The following is a 23,982-nucleotide window of genomic DNA, read 5'->3' as shown; positions in this document are numbered from 1 at the left end:
TATGTCTCAGAGCAGGTAGAGAGCAAAACTGCATGGGAAATGTTTTGCCCAGGGTCCAATCAATATTAAAGACGGCCCTGCCCACGTCACATGCCATGGGGCTCTATAACTATTACTCAAAGTGTAAAATTGATGTCGGTGGAGCACTGGATCCAAAGGTAAGGAAGGCCCACAGTGTATGGATTGAAGGGGAAGTAACGAAGAGGGCCGGGCATGAGAGTGAGGATAAGGGCTGGAAGGGTTAAGTTATGAAAGGAGGTAAAAGAGGGAGGAGTAGAAAAAGAACTGAAGCTTAGGGGAGGAGCGGTATAAAAAGGAGGAAGGGGAGGAGTTACAGGCAGTGCGGAAGGAAGGAACAGTGAGAGGAGGCAGTTTTCCCTCCCTCCCTCCCTATTTTTGGGGGTGACGGCTGCGTTGGTTGTTGTTTCTGTTCTTATTTTGCAGGTTCCAAGGATCTGACGTCATGACAGCGGATGGATGGCAGTGGACGTTGGCGGTGTTGGTCTGGTGGTCTTTGACGGTTGGCGGTAAATTCAGAGGTCATCTGAAAAGGGGTGGGGGGCCCATTGCTAGGATGGGTCCCTCCGGTGAATTCCTGAACGTTGGATGGAATACCGTTATAGTTATCACTGTCGGATGTTTTGTCTCCGAGCGGTCACAGCTGGAGGCCTGGTTAAGTGAAAGTGGGTACCGCAGTGAGTTGGTGTTGGTTAAAGTTATGGGTCACCATCAGAGATCACCTGATCGGGGCAATTCGTTGGACTGGATGTTTTTGTTATGGTTATATATATATATTTATGGTTATTTATTATATAGATATATATTTTGATTGGAGTGTTTGAGTAATGTTAATAAAGGCTGTTATGGCCATTTTACTCCAAAAGCAAGGTGTGGTCTGATAGATTAATAAGAATGCGGCGCTACCTAAAAGTGCTAAAACTTGTGAAATAAATAATAATCCCAAATTCAATATAAATCAAATATTAGCGACTAGATAAAACTTGGATATAATAAGAAATGAATCAATGTAAATCATCCAAATTAAAATACGCGTGCACGCAATAAATGTGCAACAATTAGTGAAAAAAAGTCCGTGAAAAATTATCAATCCTGTGATTAAATAAAAATAATTTGCATAGATAATCCAAATGTAAACAAACATATAAAATATATATATATATATATATATATATATAAAAAATATATATAAAAATATATAAAGTGAAAATCCGTGAAAGAAACAAATGTAGTGACTATTTAAATAATCAATATACACACGTGATTGTCCATAAATAAAGTGCACTGATGACTGATAAAATTGCAAAAAAATTATATAAATAAAGTTCATGCAAAAAAATGTGAAGAATCCATTCCCAAGAGTGGCAAATCACTGCAAACTTCAGTGCTTAATGGGTGCACCAACTATTTTCCCCAGCCTCTCACCTCCAATAGCTGGTAAACAGGCACTGTGTAAAAGGGTAACTGCTGGCTTCTTAATCATTCAGTCACACTGCTCCACCGCTGTTTGTATTTCACTGTAAGGTTATATATTATATGCCCTCCCAATAGCTCCAGGATATCCAAGCCATATAAAATGGAAAAACACAGAGGGCTTTCATGTGTAGTATCTTCGCTATTTTATTGAAATAAAAGGTAAAATCCACACTTACATTCACAAATACAGCAGAGTGTGCAGCAACCGCGGACTTCCGGTTTCGGCCGTAAACCGGAAGTGATAGGTCCGACACCAAATTCCTTCCCTGACGCGTTGCGTTACAGAACATAACTTTTTCAACTTTTTCACCCTTTGAAAAAGTTACGTTCTGTAACGCAACGCGTCAGGGAAGGAATTTGGTGTCGGACCTATCACTTCCGGTTTACGGCCGAAACCGGAAGTCCGCGGTTGCTGCACACTCTGCTGTATTTGTGAATGTAAGTGTGGATTTTACCTTTTATTTCAATAAAATAGCGAAGATACTACACATGAAAGCCCTCTGTGTTTTTCCATTTTATATGGCTTGGATATCCTGGAGCTATTGGGAGGGCATATAATATATAACCTTACAGTGAAATACAAACAGCGGTGGAGCAGTGTGACTGAATGATTAAGAAGCCAGCAGTTACCCTTTTACACAGTGCCTGTTTACCAGCTATTGGAGGTGAGAGGCTGGGGAAAATAGTTGGTGCACCCATTAAGCACTGAAGTTTGCAGTGATTTGCCACTCTTGGGAATGGATTCTTCACATTTTTTTGCATGAACTTTATTTATATAATTTTTTTGCAATTTTATCAGTCATCAGTGCACTTTATTTATGGACAATCACGTGTGTATATTGATTATTTAAATAGTCACTACATTTGTTTCTTTCACGGATTTTCACTTTATATATTTTTATATATATTTTTTATATATATATATATATATATTTTATATGTTTGTTTACATTTGGATTATCTATGCAAATTATTTTTATTTAATCACAGGATTGATAATTTTTCACGGACTTTTTTTCACTAATTGTTGCACATTTATTGCGTGCACGCGTATTTTAATTTGGATGATTTACATTGATTCATTTCTTATTATATCCATGTTTTATCTAGTCGCTAATATTTGATTTATATTGAATTTGGGATTATTATTTATTTCACAAGTTTTAGCACTTTTAGGTAGCGCCGCATTCTTATTAATCTATATACCTATTTTTTAGTGCAGAGATCACTGTTTTTATGCTGGCTGCTTCCTATGCGCATCAATTTTATATATATTTTTTATATTTTTTATGACATATTAGGTGGAGCGCACTAGTTTACTCTTTACACAAGGTGTGGTCTGATCTTTCCGAGTTATGTGCAAAAGGGGTGGGGTTGGAGAGAATGGTAATGGGTAATCAAAGGGGACCTTTAGACTACACTGGTCATGTGTAATATGGTGTAATCTTAAGGTCTTAAAGAGGAAGTAAACCCTGATGGGTTTACTTCCTCTTTCATTCCCTGCAAAGGCAAAGCATAATGGACTACTATGCATCACATCGCATCGCATAGTAGCCCATTATGTGTCACTTACCTGACACAGGAGCCAGCGAAGTCGCCGCTGTCCCCTGTAGTCCGCCACATCCATCTTGCTGGTGGCGTCTCGCAGCTCCGCCGCTGTCATTCGGCAAAGCCGCGATAACGTCACTCCCGCGCATGTGCGCGGCAGTCGACACGCGCGGCAGCTCCATTCTTGGAAATGCCACGCTCAGTGCGCCTGCGCGCTGCTGTCTACGACGCATGCGTCGTAGACAGCGGTGCCCGTTTTCGGGCAAATATCTCCTAAACCATATAGGTTTAGGAGATATTTCTTGGACCTACAGGTATGCCTTAATCTAGGCTTACCTGTAGGTCAAAGTGGTTTGTAAGGGTTTACAACCACTTTAAAAGGTAGGTTTCTATTATATGAAGTATTCCTATGAGTCCCGGGAGTGGTCAAAGTGGGAAGGATGAGGGCACCACACAACTTTATGATAAGTCCAGTATACAGTATGTGTCTGGCCAATGTCAACCTTCAGGAGCTCTGGTGAAGACCAACCCTTGATTAGACCTCATGGCTTGGGTGAGCCCACCGTCATCTCTCGGGAGGAGCCACAACAATTCCTTTAAGTGCAAAATCAGTGTGGGTGGAGCACTGGATCAAAAGGTATGTCTAATCTGGTGCAATCATCAGCCTGAAGAGCTAGGTTTCTATTATATATATTCCTACAAGTCCTCAGAGTGGTCAAAGTAAAGTGGGAAGGATGAGGGTACCGCACAACTTTATGAAAAGTCCAGTATAGGTCAATGTCAACCTTTAGGAGCTCTGGTGAAGACCAACCCTTGATTAGACTTTCTGCCGCATGCAGCTCTATTTTACACAGAGTATTCCTCTTGATCACCAGAATGGTCAAAGGAAAGTGGGAAGCATGAGAGCGCCACGTGACATCATGATAAATCCAGTACAGATTTTATTTTTCTCAAAAGGAAACATCAAGAGCTATACAGCCAACACGTTTCAGGGGCTCACAACTCCTCCATCAAAGCTTATGCTGGTGATTATAGAAGGAATACTGAACAATGAGAACAGAGGATCAAGAATTAGGATGGAAACAGTGTGGGCCCAAGACTGACAACACAGATTCTGTCTCTCTGTAAGCCCCTGTACACACGGTCGGAGATTTTGGCAACCAAATCCGTCAGATTTTGCCCGTCGGAGAAACTGTTGCATACACACGGTCGGGCTAAGTTGGCGAAAAATCCGATCTTTCAGAACGTGATGGCGTAATTTCGTTACGATGGGACTACATTCAGGCTAGTAGCCAATAGCTTTGATGTAGGAATTTGATCTGAGCATGCGTGGCACTTGGTCCGATAAAAATGCTATACACATGATCGGATTGGGTCCATCCGGCCCAGTTGGTCGGGAAATTTTTCCAACATGTTGGAAAATTGGGTCGGACGGAGATTCGGACGGAATCAGTCCGATGCATACCACACACAGTCGGATTATCTGACGACATGGTCCGATAAGACTCATTCCGACAGATTCTCCGACCGTGTGTACAAGAGCTTAGACTGGGAGTCTGCCACCCGCACTGTTGTCCTCATAATGTTTGTTCCTCTGTTCTCATTGTCCATTATTTGTTCTATCACCACCAGCATAAGCCCTGATGAAGGGGGAGTTGTGAGCCCCGAAACGCATTGGATTTTTATCTGTTGACTTGTCCTTTTGCGATTAATAAATCTATACTAGATTTATCAAAGTTGTATGGTGCTCTTATCATTCCCATTTTCATTTGACTGCTCAGGGGACCCATAGGAATACCCCATGAAATAGAAAGCTGCCTCTTAAGACTGGAGACTGGAGATCACACCAGATTATACTTACAAGTGCCTCACCAACACAAATTTTGCACTTAGGGTAATTGTTATGGTGCCTCCTGGCATGTGATGCACACTTGCCTAAGGCACGAGGTCCAAGCGAGAGTTGGTCTTCACCAGAGCTTCTGAAGGTGGAGATGGAGACCGGAGACCTTAGTGGTCCAGGTTTTCATGACTGCAAGTTGTCACCAGGTCACGACCCACAGGATTCCTTCTGCCCCAGTAGGTAGCTGTAATAGAACAGCTATGGTGTGGGGACTGTGCATGAAACACTAGGCAGAAGAGTAGTCACTTCCAGGCAGAGGTTGTAGGCAGGCAGTGGACAAGAAAAGAGTGAGGACAATCTGTGTTGGCAACAAGCAAGTCAATCAGGAAGTTTAAAGACTCATTTGTATAAAGGAAAGTTGGCGATAGGACACAGCACCAACTCCGGAAAACGTGTCATGGGTTCTGCTTGTACCATTGGAAGTTTTGGCAGGGATTCTGAGGGTACCATCGGATGCCATGGCACGGAATCTGTGAGTACCATTGGACATTTTGACAGGGATTCTGTGAGTACCGCTGGATGTCCTAGCAGGGATTTTGGAAGTACCATTGGATGTCCTGGTAGGGATTCTGGAAGTCCTGGAATGGATTCTGTGAGCACCACTGAAAGTCTTGGAATGGCTTCTAGATGTTCTAGCAGGCATTTTGAGAGAAGTTCTGCTTGTACCATAACAGGAATACAATACATTAATTGAACAGCTCCAATTGATGAGGAGATGGCCAATGCCCACTCCTGGAGTATGTGTAGCCCCCCCTTGTTCTAAACAGGGGCTACTGGTCTAAATGTAGTTTTTGGCTAGGCTAGGCTGTAGTTAGCTCAGACTGATTGTATCGTTTTTCACCATTTTTAATTTGGCTTGTTATTTATCAATGTTGCCAGTAGATGCCACTGGTCCACTGGTCGTAGTATGAGAATCACAAACAAAACTAAGTTATTAATATTTATATTTCCTTCAGCCAATCCAGTAGGAGGTTTAAACCACTGGTGCATGCTGGGGGAGAATATAAATACCGGGGACAGGCCAGGGGTGGACTGACAACTCATGGGGCCCCCGGGCAATAGGAGATTATGGGGCCCCCAAGCAATCCGAGATTATGGGGCCACACAGTATACACAGACATGTTTCTATTGGCTGAGAAGGTACTGGAGAGGTGGGGCAGCTATAATCTTCGGATTTGTAGACCAAAATGATGTCGGTGAGGGACATTTCAGAGACAGATGTAAAAAAAACACAGATTTTAACATACTGTCCCTGGTTATACTAAGGCTGGCAACCCTGATGGGGCCCCCTAGTGGCTCGGGGCCCTTGGGCAGTGCCCGAGTGGCCCAATGGTCAGTCCGCCCCTGGGACAGGCGTTTTTTCCTTACTCTGGGCTGAGGCCTAGGGAGGTGTTGCTGGAGTTCTGCTGTTAGGCCCAATAGCCTGGTTTAGGTCTAACGTGAGTTGAAGAGGTCCTGAAGCTGTCCTGCCTGGTCTGGAGAAAGCTGTGCCAAGGAGGAAGACCCAGGGGAGATCCATTGCTGGAGAGAGCCAGGAAAAAGGCTGGTCTCCCAGAAGGGCCTGGGGACTCACTTGGAGGATGCACTGAAAGGTGGGAACGTGCTTACAGTGTTGCGGGGTCAGCTTAAAGGCTCTGGCACCGTGAATATGGACATCTGGATCCAGAGATTCTGTAAGTGACCTGCTATGGTATCTGGGACCCCTAACCCTCACCTCCTTAACTGTGCTGTAATAAAACTTTAAAAAGACAAAAATAACCAGACCCCAATATCAGTTCTCGGTCCCCCCATTTTAGCTATGGACCCGCCTTTGGCCTCTGGAGGTGCTATCCTGCCTTTGGGGTGTCAGAGAGGTGCTACATATGTTTAGACCTGAAGTGGTGCCCACATTTCTGGGTTTCAAAAACTCCATTCTTTTATATCCAGAAGAGAAGTGAGGAACAGGAATTTGTTGGTCAAAATGACCTTTCCAAATTTTATAAAGTGTTTAAAGAGGAAGTAAACCCTGATGGGTTTACTTCATCTTTGATTCCCTGCAAAGGTAAAGCATAATGGACTACTATGCATCGCATAGTAATCCATTATGTGTCACTTACCTGACACAGGAGCCAGCGAAGTCACCGCTGTCCCTTGTAGTCCGGAGCATCCATCTTCTCGTTGGGTCTCGTTGCTCCGCCGCTGTCATTCGGCGAAGCCGTCATTCCCGCGCATGCGCATGGGAGCATATCGCGGCATATCGCAGTTGACAGCGGTGCCTGTGTTTTGGCAAATATCTCCTAAACCGTGTAGGTTTAAGAGATATTTCTTGGACCTACAGGTAAGCCTTAATCTAGGCTTACCCGTAGGTCAAAGTGGTTTGTAAGGGTTTACAACCACTTTAAAACCAATAAACCTTTAGAACAGAAAGTGCCATATCTAAATTATTTTTTTTTTTTTACAAATTGACTGCCGTAGAGGCCCTTTCTCTATGTAAGCTATCAGTGGTTGCCTGAACCTTTTCTGGCTGGTTGGTCAGCGCAAAACAACCATGGAAAAAAAAAAGAAAATTACAGATAAAGTGGATTAACTATGATTTCACAGACAGACACGGATGTGTGGGTGGCACATAGGAATGGCCTGGTCTCTCAGCAGGACCGTCTCCCATGCTCATTAATGCTGGTATAAACAAATGTCAATAACATGGTTGAGTAGAGGTCTCCATTTTGCCCATCTGTGTGGCGGGAAGCTGAAGCCAACATTAATATTTGATTATATTGAGAGTCTCTTTCATTCAGCCTTATGGAAGGTCTCAGCTGTGGCTGCCCTGAAGCAGATGTGACTCATTCACTCCAACACTAAACCCCCATGTCTACCTTCCGTATGGCAGCCAACGCAGAGTGGTAGGCTGGTTCTAGAACGCCGAGGAGACTGCTACAACCTAACCAGATCTTAACAAGACCACTGATTCCAGAAAATGAAAATCCCCCACCAACATCATGGAAGAAAAGTGCATGTCGGGCTTCCTGATGGTGACAACAGTGGCCCATTCCTGCATAATGTGTGTTGAAACTGTAACTTGAAGACCCAGAAGCACAACCGAGATATAGCGCTATCACCAGGGCAGGACTTAGGGTGGTGGGGGCCCCTGGGCTTGAGTCACTTTCGGGCCCTACCTTCTATACATTACCATATTTATCGGCGTATAACACGTGCTGGCATATAACACGCACCCCAAGTTTAGGAGGGAATTTTAAGGATAAAACTTTTAGGAGGGAAGATTAAGGAAAAAAATTACATTTAAATGCCCATCAATGCAGCCTTATCAGTGTCCATCTGCAGCCTTGTCCAGTGTCCTTTGCAGGCTTGTAATGGCAGTCTTGCAGTTTAAAAATGGCGCTGCTGAGATACAGAGTCCTGTGTATCTCGGTGGCTCTTGGGCCCTCTCGCAGTCCCGAGCGGAGCCGATTGTAATCGAGTGTACTCGGCTCGGCTCACAGTCATGCCCAGTCCCTGTGTTATGTCCATCATAGGGCAGGACTGGGCATAACTTTGAGCGGAGCCGAGCTGGGTACACTCAAGTATGTATCTTGGCGGGGCCCCCTATTGAGTGGGGCCCATGGGCTTGAGCCCAGTCAAGCCCAATGGTAAGTCCTGCCCTGGCTATCACCCTATAATAACAGTGCCTGAACAAGGACCTTCCTGGAAGGATCACCTGGGATTATTTTAATGAAAGCTGCAGACATAAAAATATTCAGATTGTACTGATTGGGATAACCGAAAACCCTGTGAGGAGAAGAAGACAAAGCATTCAGACCTGAACAGGCGAACTCGTGCTTCTGGACCTCGGCCACGTTCAGTCCTCGGAGGGGAAGAGGCCCGGTACACTGCGTGAATAATCCAATGGTCGGCCGCTGGCGGAGCCACTGAGATAACCAGGCCAAGTGACAGTCACAAAACAAGTTGTTGGAATGCAGGCGACTGAAATAAAAAAACAAAAACAGGGGGAAAATTAGATATTCTAGAGGAAAATGTGTTATTATTATTATTATTATTATTATTATTAATAATTAAATAATAAAACATATTTAAAAAAATAAGTAAATAAATAAAGGCGGAGGTAGTAGTGTTGAGCGAGGGGTTAAACCCTTTAACTAAATTAACACACGTGATTAAATTATGAAAGGAAGCTTAATTCTTGTAAGCTTGAAGGCCCATGGGAATCCTAATAACATTTTAGACAAGGGAGGAATTATGAGGATGACATCACATTTGACCTACAAATGTCAAATATGTCTACTACAGGTACTAAAGGTGGGAAGTATTGCATCTCTTTGATGTTTGCAAAATGGTTTTATAGGAGGCATCACTGGAGGCAAAATTCTCCCTTTAGCGCAGCCATTCCCAATTAGGGTTTTGTGTGAATGTAGGGTTCCTGCATTGATGTCTAGGGGTTCCTTGAGCTGTGGCTGATTGACTTCTCATCTTATGATGCTTTCATTTTTCCAGGGCAAAATCCACTTGGCAGAGCCTGACACCAATGATCTTTTTTAGCTGTCTCTAAGGGTGGCATTCATTCCACTGGCCACCAGTGCAAGAGACAGTCTACCTGCTGGCTAACCAATGTAAGGAGGATTTTGCCCACTGACCACCAATGTAAGAGGCAATGTTCCCATTGACCATTAATGTAAGGGCCATTTTGTCCCACTGACCACCAGTATAAGAGGCATTCTTCCCACTGGCTACCAATGTAACGGGTATTCTTCCCACCGACCACCATTGTAAGGAACATTCTTCTCACTGATCACCAATGTAAGGAACATTCTTCTCACTGATCACCAATGTAAGGGACATTCTTCCCACTGATCACCAATGTAAGGAACATTCTTCTCACCGATCACCAATGTAAGGAACATTCTTCCCACTGATCACCAATGTAAGGAACATTCTTCCCACTGATCACCAATGTAAGGAACATTCTTCTCACCGATCACCAATGTAAGGAACATTCTTCCCACTGATCACCAATGTAAGGAACATTCTTCTCACTGATCACCAATGTAAGGAACATTCTTCTCACTGACCACCAATGTAAGGAACATTCTTCTCACTGATCACCAATGTAAGGGACATTCTTCTCACTGATCACCAATGTAAGGAACATTCTTCCCACTGATCACCAATGTAAGGAACATTCTTCTCACTGATCACCAATGTAAGGAATATTCTTCTCACTGATCACCAATGTAAGGAACATTCTTCTCACTGATCACCAATGTAAGGAACATTCTTCTCACTGATCACCAATGTAAGGAACATTCTTCTCACTGATCACCAATGTAAGGGACATTCTTCCCACTGATCACCAATGTAAGGAACATTCTTCTCACTGATCACCAATGTAAGGAACATTCTTCCCACTGATCACCAATGTAAGGAACATTCTTCCCACTGATCACCAATGTAAGGAACATTCTTCTCACTGATCACCAATGTAAGGGACATTCTTCTCACTGATCACCAATGTAAGGAACATTCTTCTCACTGATCACCAATGTAAGGGACATTCTTCTCACTGATCACCAATGTAAGGAACATTCTTCCCACTGATCACCAATGTAAGGAACATTCTTCTCACTGATCACCAATGTAAGGGACATTCTTCTCACTGATCACCAATGTAAGGAACATTCTTCCCACTGATCACCAATGTAAGGAACATTCTTCCCACTGATCACCAATGTAAGGAACATTCTTCTCACTGATCACCAATGTAAGGAACATTCTTCTCACTTATCACCAATGTAAGGAACATTCTTCTCACTGATCACCAATGTAAGGGACATTCTTCTCACTGATCACCAATGTAAGGAACATTCTTCCCACTGATCACCAATGTAAGGGACCTTCTTTCCACTGATCACCAATGTAAGGAACATTCTTTTCACTGATCACCAATGTAAGGAACATTCTTCCCACTGATCACCAATGTAAGGAACATTCTTCTCACCGATCACCAATGTAAGGAACATTCTTCTCACTGATCACCAATGTAAGGAACATTCTTCTCACTGATCACCAATGTAAGGGACATTCTTCTCACTGATCACCAATGTAAGGAACATTCTTCCCACTGATCACCAATGTAAGGAACATTCTTCTCACTTATCACCAATGTAAGGAACATTCTTCTCACTGATCACCAATGTAAGGGACATTCTTCTCACTGATCACCAATGTAAGGAACATTCTTCCCACTGATCACCAATGTAAGGGACCTTCTTTCCACTGATCACCAATGTAAGGAACATTCTTCTCACTGATCACCAATGTAAGGAACATTCTTCTCACTTATCACCAATGTAAGGAACATTCTTCTCACTGATCACCAATGTAAGGGACATTCTTCTCACTGATCACCAATGTAAGGAACATTCTTCCCACTGATCACCAATGTAAGGGACCTTCTTTCCACTGATCACCAATGTAAGGAACATTCTTTTCACTGATCACCAATGTAAGGAACATTCTTCTCACCGATCACCAATGTAAGGAACATTCTTCTCACTGATCACCAATGTAAGGAACATTCTTCTCACTGATCACCAATGTAAGGAACATTCTTCTCACTGATCACCAATGTAAAGGGCATTCTTTTCACTGACCTTAAAACAGAAGGGGCATTTTTCCCATTTGAGATCTGATGATCCCTGCCCAGTGCCATTTGGCACCACTGCAAAGTTAGGAGCATTTTTGCCATTGCCCCTCCCGTAGGTTCTGGAAGTTCTCCCCAAGAACTAAAAAATTTTTAGGGATTACTCTGGGGTAAAAAAAAAAAAAGGTTGAGAAAAGCTGGTTGAGCTCATAACATCATTGGCCTTGCTTTGATAACAGGCCAACTTTCCATGAAAAGCCCCAATGATAATGGCACATGGTAATAAACTCATAAACAAAATGTAAATTAAAGCCGGAAATAAACGACGCTCCTCTTAAAGCTGAAAATAAATGACGCTCTGACTAGAATGCTCCTCATTTCACTGAAGTCTTTTAAATAATGTATTTCTCTTTACAGACCCATTACAATCTCATCACAGCCTATCCCACTAGATATGGTATTGTCATGTAAATACGAAAAGGACTAATTTATCCCCCCCCCCCATGCTAATAATTCCACCTCAGCGCATAGAGCAATCGGCTGAAATAGGATTAGGTTATATTACATATTGCATGAGTATCAGACTTATTATTGGATGAAGCTTTTACTGCTTCTTCCTAGTCATGCGTGACATTCCATTTACCGCCAGCCAGATTATACAGAACGCAGGGAAACGTCGCTCTAACCATCGGCGTCCCTCCATTCTGATTACTGCTTACAAGCCAGCAATTCATTAGAAGGAAATTAATAATTACCGCAAAATTCTATGCATTCTATTCTTTACATACGAGTGTGCAAAAAATCTATTAAAAATGTTTCCTGGTTTGGTAAAGGCCATACTGGGGATAGAAGGCTCCATTTACTGGGATGGATTATTTTCCCTTCGTTTGTTAAAAAAAATATTACATTTTTCGGGATTGTGGAATCCTTATTTTGTCACATGATAATAAACCATCAATAGAGTAGCTGCCTGCAAGGAGTGACTTCGGTATCGGTCCCAAATTAATATAAGCGAATACCACAAGAGGGCGAGCCACTTTTATGATCCCCAGAAAACTATTAGACAATAACGCCAATAAAAAAGGTCAAGTATTTATTGAGATAAAGATTAAAATAACTCCCAGACAAACATTATGGGAGGAAATTGGAAACATAGAGCGTAATAGCCTAAAAATATCACATACCTGCCTTGAAAAAGTATTCATACCCCTTGACATTTTCCACATTTTGTCATGTTACAACCAAAAAATGTAAAATGTATTTTATTGGGATTTTATGTGATAGACCAACACAAAGTGGCACATAATTGTAAAGTGGAAGGAAAATGATAAATGGTTTCCAACATATTTTACAAATAATAATGTGAAAAGTGGGGGGAGCATTTGTATATATTGGTCTGTCGGAATATCACACAGATGAGCGGTTTTCCCGTTAGGAATTGATTCCGTCGGAAAGATTTAAAACATGTTCTATTTCTAGGTCCGTCAGAGTTAAAAAAAAAAAAAAAAAAAAAAGTCAGATGAAGCCCACACACGATCGGAATATCCGATTAAATGATTCTGTCGGACCTTTTCTGCTGGAAAGTCCGGTCGTGTGTATGCGGCATAAGATTGCCCTGCATTTGTCTCCATCCATCTTTCGATCAACTCTGACCAGCTTCCCTGTCCCTGCTGAAGAAAAGCATCCCCACCACATGATGCTGCCACCACCATGTTTCACGGTGTGTGTTCAGGGTGATGTGCAGTGTTAATTTTCCGCCACACATAGCTCTAGTTTCTAGGTCAAAAAGTTTAATTTTGGTTTCATCTGACCAGATCACCTTCTTCCACATGTTTGCTGTGTCCCCCACATGGCTTCTCACAAACTGAAAATGGGACTTCTTATGACTTTCTTTCTCCAATGTCTTTCTTCTTGTCACTCTTCCATAAAGGGCAGATTTGTGGAGAGACGACTAATAGTTGTCCTGTGGACAGATTCTCCCCACTGAGCTGTGGATCTCTGCAGCTCCTCCAGAGTTACCATGGACCTCTTGGCTCTTCTCTGATGAATGCTCTCCTTGCCCGGCCGGTCAGTTTAGGTGGACGGCCATGTCTTGGTAGGTTTGCAGTTGTGCCATATTCTTTCTATTTTCGGATGATGGATTGAACAGAGCTCCGTGAGATGTTCAAAGGTTGGGAGATTTTTTATAACCTGACCCTGCTCTATACTTCTCCGGTGTCTGGTGTGTTCCTTGGCCTTCATGATGTTGTTTATTCACTAAGGTTCTCTAATAAACCTCTGAGGGCTTCACAGAACAGCTGTATTTATACTGAGATTAAATGACACACAGGTGGACTCTATTTAATAATTAGGTGACTTCTGAAGGGAATTGGTTCCACTAGATTTTAGTTAGGGTTATCAGAGTAAATACAAATCTACAGCCACACTTTTCACATATTTGTAAAAAAATATTGAAAACCATTGATCATTTTCTTTCGATTTCACAATTATGTGCAACTTTGTGTTGGTCTATCACATACAATCCCAATAAAATACATTTACGTTTTTGGTTGTAACAAAATGTGGAAAACGAAAAGGGGTATGAATACTTTTTCAAGGCACTGTATTATAAAGCAATAGATAATAGTGGATGTTAGTGAGTTGCCAAACGAGAAATGATTATGGTCCTGATAAGCATACATCCAGAACTTTGACGCGTTTCGACTTACTAATTCATCCTCAGGGGTATGGTAGTTGATAGTATATCAGAAGAATCTATGATCATATATAGTACAAACATCCTACATTATGCTGGAGGTCCACATAGAGAATAGGAGGTACCATGAATCAAAGCACTGTGTCCCAAACACAAGGGACATACAAAGATCAACCCGATTGGCTAGGTATATGCCTGAAAGCTGTCACTGGTATGGCTGGATCTATCAGAATATACCTAGAAACCTATGAGTTGAAAAATTGTCCCTTTGCAACAATGGGGGGGGGGGGGGGGGCACACATCTGAGGTCAACCTCCAGAATCTGTCTATATGGATCACAGCAGAGTCCAACCTGCTCTATCTGCTACTGGACCTGGGCTTGCTCACCTCCTGGTGGGGCAATCCTGAGGACTGCGACCCAGTACTAACATACAGCAAAACCCATCACCACCATCAGGAGCTCTGGTTGCTGAGCCACCTGAGCTCCTGGACAGCTCCCTGCCTGATTCCTTAGACAATCTTGCCTTGTGTCTTGTTACTCTTCAACCTTGAACTCTTTGCTCCTCCCATGAACTTTCTATCTAAGCCATGCCTTTGCACTTCCTGTTTGCCAGGTTATTGTGCTCTCTCCAGCCAATGTCTCGCCTTTGTCGAACCTTTGGCTTGTTCCTCGACTACACTTCTGCTTGACCCCAACTTGCAAGCATTTGTGTGCTTGTTCACTGACCACTTTTTTGTTTGATTCCTACCTGCTGTACCTGCTACTGGACCCCGGCCTGCTCACCTCCTGATGGGGGCGTTCCTGAGGACCACAACCTGACATTAACACACAGCACAAACCATCTCCACCATAAGGAGCTCTTGTGACAACCGGTTGCTGAGCCACCTGAGATATTGGACAGCTCCCTGCCTGATTCCTTAAGCCCCATACACACTATCAGATTTTCTGCAGATTTGTGTCTTCAGATTTACCAAAACCATGTAGCGCAAGGGCCTGCCTGATTGCATACAAATTGAAACTGCTAAGGTTTGACCTCATATTATATGGTTTTGGTAAATCTGAAGGAAAAAGAAATCAGCAGAAAATCTGATAGTGTGTCTGGGGCTTAAAGCGGGAGTTCCGCCGTTTTTGTTTTTTTAAAAGCCAGCAGCTACAAATACTGCAGCTGCTGACTTTTAAAATAATGACACTTACCCGCCCAGCGCGCCCGCGATGTCGGCACCCGAAGCCGATCTCTCGATCGTCTCTCGGGTGCTGCCGCCGCCATCTTGGGTATGGGAATCAGGAAGTGGAGCCTTGCGGCTTCATTTCCCGGTTCCCTACTGCGCATGCACGAGTCGCGCTGCGCAATAAGGATGGTCCCCGCTGTCTCTGGGATCCGTGTGTTTCCCAGCAGGCAGCGGGGGACCTTCAGAAAGGGGCGTAGATTCTGCGGAAAGGGGCGTAGCTTCTGCAGAATCTACGCCAGAAGTGGGTGCAGATACCTGTACTGTACAGGTACCTGCACCCCCTCCCCCCTGAAAGGTGCCAATTGTGGCGCCGGAGGGGGGGAGGGTTCCAATGAGCGGAAGGCTCCACTTTAGGGTGGACCTCCACTTTAAGACAACCTTGCTTTGTTTCTCTTGAACCTTGAACCCTTTGCTCCACCCATGAACTTCCTATTTAAGCCACACCTTTGCACTTCCTGTATGCCACATTATTGTGCTCTCCCCAGCCAATATCTTGCTCTTGTTGCTCCTGCTGCCATCTGCTACCATTGGTTACTGACCTGTGGCTTGTTATTGACCACGCTTCTGCTTGATCCCAAACTGCATCCACTTATTACCGATCTTTGACTTGTTTACTGACTACGCTTCTCCTTGTTTCCTACCTGCTATATCTTCTACTGGACCCTGGCTTGCTCACCTCCAGGAGGGGCGATCCTGAGGACTGCAACCTGGTACTAACATGCAGAAAAACTTATATCCACCATCAAGAGCTCCGGGGAATACCGGTTAGTGCTTAGACTCCGCACCTCAGGTAAGCCCGAGTCATCTGCCAGGGTGACCTGCTTCTGTACTTATCCTGCTGGTCGGTGGGAGCCTCTCTACTGCTATAGTTACTGGCAGGGCCGCTGATAGGCCAGTACATCTGGCCCTGCTGTACCGGGCCTGACCAGCAGGGGGGCCCGGGAAACCTGAACTGCAAAAAATGCTATGTATATATATATAAAAAAAAAAGTACCTCCTCCACCGATCAGTGATCGCCATAAATAACGCTATCAGCAGATAACATCCAACCTCATCACCACCCCCTCACTGCAGTGCAAATCACATCCGATCTCTGTGCGATGCGAGTTCAGCCATACAGATAGTATGGCTGAATTCGCATCGCACCCGGCCCAAAACTCGCACAGGACCCTTTTTTTGGTCCGCAGCAGAATCGGATCGCATGGGTGTTCACACCATGCGATCCAATTCCTGTCCGAGTTTGCAGATCGCACTGCGATATGCGAACCGATCTGGGGGTGTCATTAACATTTCACTGACACTCCCAGCAGTTCGCATAGGGCAGTGTGAACTGCCGCCGGGAGGCATGCGATGCGGGAACCTGCCGCGGATTTGCAGCGTTCCCGCATCGCTGCAGTGTGAACCCAGCTGCGATCTGCAAACTCGGACAGGAATCGGATCGCATGGTGTGAACACCCATGCGATCCGATTCTGCTGCGGACCAAAAAAAAGGGTCCTGTGCGAGTTTGGGCCGGGTGCGATGCGAATTCAGCCATACTATCTGTATGGCTGAACTCGCATCGCACAGAGATCGCATGTGATTTGCACTGCAGTGCGGTGCGAACCACATCCGGTTCTCGTAGCCGCAGCAGTGTGAACCCAGCCTAAAGATGTTGAACTAACATTACATTTCACTATGTATGGTCTGGGGAGGGGCAATGGGTGGGGCCAGGGGTGGGGCTGGAGGAGGGACTAGGGAACCCTCCTTCAGCAACATCCTTCTCCTAAAGATGTTGAACTAACATACATTTCACTATGTATGGTCTGGGGAGGGGCAATGGCCGGGGCCAGGGTGGAGCTGAAGGGGGCCCCGTCAGGTAGGCTGTACGGGGCCCCATGATTTCTATCAGCGGCCCTGGTTACTGGTTTCCGAGCCTGACCTGTGACCGTGACACAGCCTTTAAACTGGACTCCCATTTGTTTATAAAATTCTCCCGTTTTTAAAATTCTTTCAGTGAAAGAAGTATTGCATTTAGGGCCGGTTCACACTGCAGGCGATGCGAGGCCACACCGACTTGCCTCGCCGCGACCTCAGCGGCAACTTGCAGATGACTTCTGTATAGAAGTCAATGCAAGTCGCCCCGAGGTCGCCCGAAAGTAGTACAGGAACCTTTTTTCTGAGTCGGAGCGACTCGAGTCGCTCCTCTCAGAACGGTTCCATTGTACAGAACGGGGGCGACTTTTCAGATCGAGGCGAGGCGAGTCGTGTCGCCTCGCATCGCCCGCAGTGTGAACCGGCCCTTATTGAGCAACTAGCAACCGAACTTCTGAAGAAAAGAACATTTCCGCTTCTGCGCTCGTAGCGAATAATTGCATAGCCAACCAGATTAAAACGTTTTTGCTTCCAGACTGCAGATCCTCTATACTTACAATGTCCTCAGTTTGGGCATATGGTTGAAACTGGAGACGGGGATTGTGGTGATGTTGTTGTTATTGAGGGTTCTGTAGGAAAGAAAAAAAAAAAAAAGAACATTTTAATCACACGCAGCTAAAAATGACAGAAGGGAAAGCCGATTCCCAGGATACAGGCACATCGCGTTTTGGCAAAGTTAAAGTCTCAGCACTCAGCACTGTTCCCAGGACAAAAAATGCAACACAAACCACAAACACAACTGACAGCAATTTACCATCTACGCCTCTAATGAGTGTTGTGAAGGGGAGGAATTCCTTATTGGAGCAAAAGAATAGGAATGCGTAGCTGTGACTTGTGCAACCTATCATTACATACACATTATCCAATATCGCATAACTCTTCGTACAAGTCAACTACTGGGGCTACAGCATGGGGAATCCATGTAAGATCTGATGACAGGTCAGCCCATAACCCATAACTGTTGTGTTACGTGTACTTCAGGAACCCATATTTTATTCAGCGCTTGGTGCCAGGATTAAAACCTCCCTCAGCAACTTAGAGGAACCTCAAGCATGCAAAAGCACAGTACATCAGCACACGGGTCTTTGTCCAAAGTTAAAGCTTTTTTTACCTTATTGAAAATTCATGGCGGACCAAAACAGTCAAGCTCCCATTTCACATAACCATCATATTCAAACAATGAAAGGGAAGCCATCATACCTTTACGATTAAAGAGGTTCTAAAGGCTCAAGTTTTTTTTTTTTTTTTACCTTCATGTATTCTTTGCATAAAGCCGCGTACACACGGGCGGACTGTCTGGCCAACTTAGTCCGCCAAAACACATTTCAGCGGACAGTCCGCTCGTGTGTGGGCTTCAGCGGACTTTTTCAGCGTGCAGTCTGGCGGACTAAGTATTTCGGAATTTCCATAATATTGTCCGTCCAACTTTGGTTTCAGCGGACAATCCACTCGTGAGTAGGCTAGTTGGACAGACTAAGTATGGCGCATGCTCAGAAAGGATTTACACGGCGAAAGGTTGCATTGCAGTGTATTGGACGTCCTTTTTCTAGTCCCGTCGTACGGGCTGTACACGTCATCGCGCAAGCTTTCGACGGACTGTTTGTTCATCGTGTGTGGTCAAGTCCGTTCATTCGAAAGTAGGACGGACTGTCCGTCGGATTGTCTGACGGACTAAGTTGGCCATACAGTCCGCCCGTGTGTACACGGCTTAAGGGTAAAAACCTTCTTTGTGCAGCAGCCACCCCACCCCCGATACTTACCTTAGTCCCATCACGATCCAGCGAAATGTGCATGAGAACAGGACTCAGGGAGTGTAAGCCCTTGTACACACGGTCGGAGATTTCCACAACCAAATCGATAGGATTTTGTCCGTCGGATCTTGTCCAAAACTGTTGCATACACACGGTCGGACAAAGTTGTCGAAAAATCCGATCATTCAGAACGTGATGACGTAATTTCGTTACAATGGGACTACGTTCAGGCTAGTAGCCAATAGCTTTACTTGGTCCGATCAAAATTCTCTACACATGATCGGATTATGTCCGACCGGCCCAGTTGGTCGGGAAATATTTTGCCAACCAAATCCATCGGATTTTGCCAGTCAGATTTAGTCCGTCGGATTGTGTCCGAAACTGTTGCATACACACGGTCGGACAAAGTTGTCGAAAAATCCGATCATTCAGAACGCGATGACGTAATTTCGTTACGATGGGACTACATTCAGGCTAGTAGCCAATAGCTTTGATGTAGGAATTTGATCTGAGCATGCGTGGCACTTGGTCCGATCAAAATTCTCTACACATGATCGGAGTATGTCCGACCGGCCCAGTTGGTCGGGAAATATTTCCAACATGTTGGAAAATTGGGTCGGACGGATATTCCGACGGAATCAGTCCGATGCATACCACACACAGTCGGATTATCCGACGACACGGTCCGATAGGACACATTCCGACGGATTCTCCGACCGCGTGTACAAGGGCTAAGAAGACACAGGGGTCACACAATGAGATTGGAGGAGAAGCGGTTTAACCTTAAAGAGGGATTCCACCTAAAAAAATAATATTAAAAGACAACAGCTATAAATACTACAGCTGCTGACTTTTAATAAATGGACACTCACCTGTCCCGGGTTCCAGCGATGCCGGCAGCCGAGGCCGATCGATCGCTCGGCTCTCGGCTGCTGCCGCCACCATTCTAGGTGAGGGAATCAGGAAGTGAAGCGAATCGGCTTCACTTCCCGGTTCCCTACTGCGCATGCGCGAGTCGTGCAGCGCAATAGGAATTCTCCGCGCTGTCACTGGGACCCGTGTGTGTCCCAGCGCGGCAAGACAGGATATGACATAGACTCCCACAGGAGTCTATGCCCGGAAGTGGGTGTAAATACCTGTCTTTGACAGGTATCTCCACCCCCCCCCCCCCCTGTAAGGTGCCAATTGTGACACCAGAGGGGGGGAGGGTTCCGATTAGCGGAGGTTCCACTTTAGGGTGGAACCCCACTTTAAGTTGCATAGGGTTTTTTTCACTGTCAGGGTGATAAGAATGTGGAACTCACAGTTGGTGGTGTTGGTGAGGAGTATTGATATTTTTTTTTAAAAGACTCTTGGACGTGCATCCAATGCCGCATACACACGATCTAATTGTCCGATGTACTTCGTCCGGCAAACAATCCGGCGGATAGTCCGGCGGACTTTCTACCGAACGGACTTGGCCACACACGGACACACAGAAAGTCCGGCGTTTGCTAGCGTGATGACGTACAGCACGTACGACCGGACTAGAAAAAGGAAGTTCAATAGCCAGTAGCCAATAGCTTCCTTTTTCGTACTTGCTTCTGAGCATGCGTCATTCTTAGTCCGCAGTACTAGCATACTGACGAACGTATTGTCCGCTGAAACCCAAGTCCGGCGGAAAGATTGGAGTGCAAAAATACTTTGTAAGTCCGCCGGACTTTACGCTGAGAAAGTCCGCTGAAGCCCACACACGATCGGATTGTCCGGTGAAATGCGTTTCGGCGGACTAAGTACGCCGGACAATTCGATCGTGTGTACGCGGCATTAGTGAACACAACATACAGGGATATGGGAAATGTTTATTGAAACTGACACACACACACCAACAGGAGCTGAGCTGGGTGGATTATTGTCTTTATTCAACCATACCAACTATGTAACTATAAAGAGGTTCTAAAGGCTAAAGGTTTTTAACTTTATGCATTCCAGGCATGTACTGGCCATTGGGACTACTGGGAGTTTCCCGGTGGGCCAATGGCTCAGTGGGCCACTCTGATGTAAGGGGGTGCTGATGGGCCACTCTGATGTAAAGGGGTGCTGATGGGACACTCTGATGTAAGGGGGCTGCTCATGGGACACTCTGACGTAAGGGGGTGCTGATGGGACACTCTGATGTAAGGGGGTGCTGATGGGACACTCTGTTGTAAGGGGGCTCGTAATGGAACACTCTGATGTAAGGGGGTGCTGATTGGACACTCTGATGTAAGGGGGCTCGTAATGGAACACTCTGATGTAAGGGGCTGCTGATGGGACACTCTGATGTAAGGGGGTGCTGATGGAACACTCTGATGTAAGGGGGTGCTGATGGGACACTCTGATGTAAGGGGGTGCTGATGGGACACTCTGATGTAAGGGGGTGCTGATGGAACACTCTGATGTAAGGGGGTGCTGATGGGACACTCTGATGTAAGGGGGTGCTGATGGAACACTCTGATGTAAGGGGGTGCTGATGGGACACTCTGATGTAAGGGGGTGCTGATGGGACACTCTGATGTAAGCGGGCTCGTAATGGAACACTCTGATGTAAGGGGGCTGGTGATGGGACACTCTGATGTAAGGGGGCTGGTGATGGGACACTCTGATGTAAGCGGGCTCGTAATGGAACACTCTGATGTAAGGGGCTGGTGATGGGACACTCTGATGTAAGGGGGTGCTGATGGGACACTCTGATGTAAGGGGGCTGGTGATGGGACACTCTAAAGTAAGGGGGCTGGTGATGGGACACTCTGATGTAAGGGGGCTGATGATGGGACACTCTGATGTAAGGGGGTTGGTGATGGGACACTCTGATGTAAGGTGGCTGATCATGGGACATTCTGATGTAAGGGGGTGGGTGATGGGACACTCTGATGTAAGGGGGCTCGTAATGGAACACTCTGATGTAAGGGGCGCTGATGGAACACTCTGATGTAAGGGGGTGCTGATGGGACACTCTGTTGTAAGGGGGTTGGTGATGGGACACTCTAATGTATGGGGGTTGGTGATGGGACACTCTGATGTAAGGGGGCTGCTAATGGGACACTCTGATGTAAGGGGGCTGGTGATGGGACACTCTGATGTAAGGGGCGCTGATGGAACACTCTGATGTAAGGGGGTGCTGATGGGACACTCTGTTGTAAGGGGGTTGGTGATGGGACACTCTAATGTATGGGGGTTGGTGATGGGACACTCTGATGTAAGGGGGCTGCTAATGGGACACTCTGATGTAAGGGGGCTGGTGATGGGACACTCTGATGTAAGGGATGCTGATGGGACACTCAAAATGTAAATGGGCCGGTCTGGGTGAAGTCCAGGGCCAAATTTCCGTCCCAGTCCAGCCCTGATGCATTCTATGCAAGAAGGTAAAAAAACGTCTGTGCGCAGCCCCCCCCCCCCACGCTGGCGGGTGATCTAAGAAGAGGAGATCTAAGAAGAGGAGGATCAGGACTGCTCTGTGCAAAACCATTACACAGAGCAGGTAAGCATAACATGCCTTTTTTTCTTTTTTTTTGTAATTGCCTTGCCTGTCACATTAAGCTCTTTATTGAGTGAAATGCGTCAGAATTTTTATAGATATAGTAATAATTATCAGGGGTTCTCTGGGACTGGAGAGTTATTTCAATGGTTCCTCTGAAAAAAGCTGCACCCTAAAGTATTTGGGAACCCCAGAAACAGCAGTGTCTGGATAGGGTTTCACCACACTTATTCCTCCGTAGTTGAAGCAACGGGTCCACCTGAAATGCCCTGGTAAAAATTAAAACTTGACGAGAGAGATGATACTTACAACACTTCCAACCCTCGCAGGGCTCGGAAAGCTCCATCTTCAATACAGCTGATCTGATTTTTGTCCAGTTGTCTAGAAAGAAAGCAAAGCGTTAGGGAAAAATGTCCCTCCAGATGGTTAAACTTACAAACATTTAGCGGCCATCTTTGTTTCTTATTACTAAAGACCGCTACTTCTGAGAAGTCTGGCCCTGTAAAGATGTTTTTATTTTAGGCTCCATTCACACGTGTGCGACTTGTCATGCAACTCAGGAAATCGTGTTTTCCAATGATAACCATTCATATAAGTGCGACTTTACATTTACAGCAAAAGTTGTTCACGCACTACTTTGGCCCAACTTTCATGCAATTTGAGGGCCATAGACTTCAATGTTAACCCTCAGAGGTTGCATGAAAGTCGAAACGTGAATGCTATACGGTGCCGCAGTTGTCCATTATCAATGGTCAAAGCCAAAGTGGTAACCAGGTGGCACCCATCCAAAGTGGCGACAAAGTTGCACTCCAAAGTCCGCACAACTTTTAGAGTCATACACGTGCGAATGGAGCCTACAGGACAGGCATTGAGGAAATAACACGTGGCTCCCACCATGGGCAAAGGTAGCATGATCAGTGATTTTTGCTGGAAGGAGGGATTTGGGAGTTGGGGGGGGGGGGGGGTTGTTCTAGAAGGGTGGAATAGGGGTTTGCTAGGAGGGGGGATCTGGGGGGAGGGTTGTGTGCTAGGAGGGGAAAATTGGGAGGGTTGTGCTAGGAGGGGAGATTTGGGGATTTTTGCTGGCAGGGAGGATTTAGGAGTGGGGGGGGGGGGCTGTTGTTCTAGAAGGGAGGGATGGGGGTGCTGAGGGGGGATTGGGAGGGTTGTGCTAGGAGGGGAGATTTGGGGATTTTTGCTGGCAGGGAGGATTTAGGAGTGGGGGGGGGGGGGGCTGTTGTTCTAGAAGGGAGGGATGGGGGTGCTGGGGGGGGATTGGGAGGGTTGTGCTAGGAGGGGAGATTTGGGGATTTTTGCTGGCAGGG

General features: G+C 45.5%; 1 protein-coding gene across 1 annotated transcript in view; it reads right to left on the bottom strand.

Moving 5' to 3' along the window:
* Positions 1 to 23,982, bottom strand: part of SLIT1 (slit guidance ligand 1) — a 539,732-nt gene that overhangs the window by 186,570 nt on the left and 329,180 nt on the right. Inside the window, exons 6-8 of the mRNA XM_077455662.1 lie at positions 22,967 to 23,038; positions 17,908 to 17,979; positions 8,736 to 8,899 (exon numbers count right to left, since the gene is read on the bottom strand). Coding sequence (XP_077311788.1) covers positions 8,736 to 8,899; positions 17,908 to 17,979; positions 22,967 to 23,038 — 308 coding nt within the window. The remainder of the gene's footprint in view (positions 1 to 8,735; positions 8,900 to 17,907; positions 17,980 to 22,966; positions 23,039 to 23,982) is intronic.

The sequence above is a fragment of the Lithobates pipiens genome, unplaced genomic scaffold (genome assembly GCF_037356315.1).
Source record: "Lithobates pipiens isolate NorthernLeopardFrog02 unplaced genomic scaffold, aLitPip1_a1.2 Scaffold_25, whole genome shotgun sequence".
Classification (NCBI taxonomy): domain Eukaryota; kingdom Metazoa; phylum Chordata; class Amphibia; order Anura; family Ranidae; genus Lithobates; species Lithobates pipiens.
The sequence above is the reverse complement of the archived record's forward strand: the minus strand, read 5'-3'. Positions and strand labels throughout refer to the sequence as shown.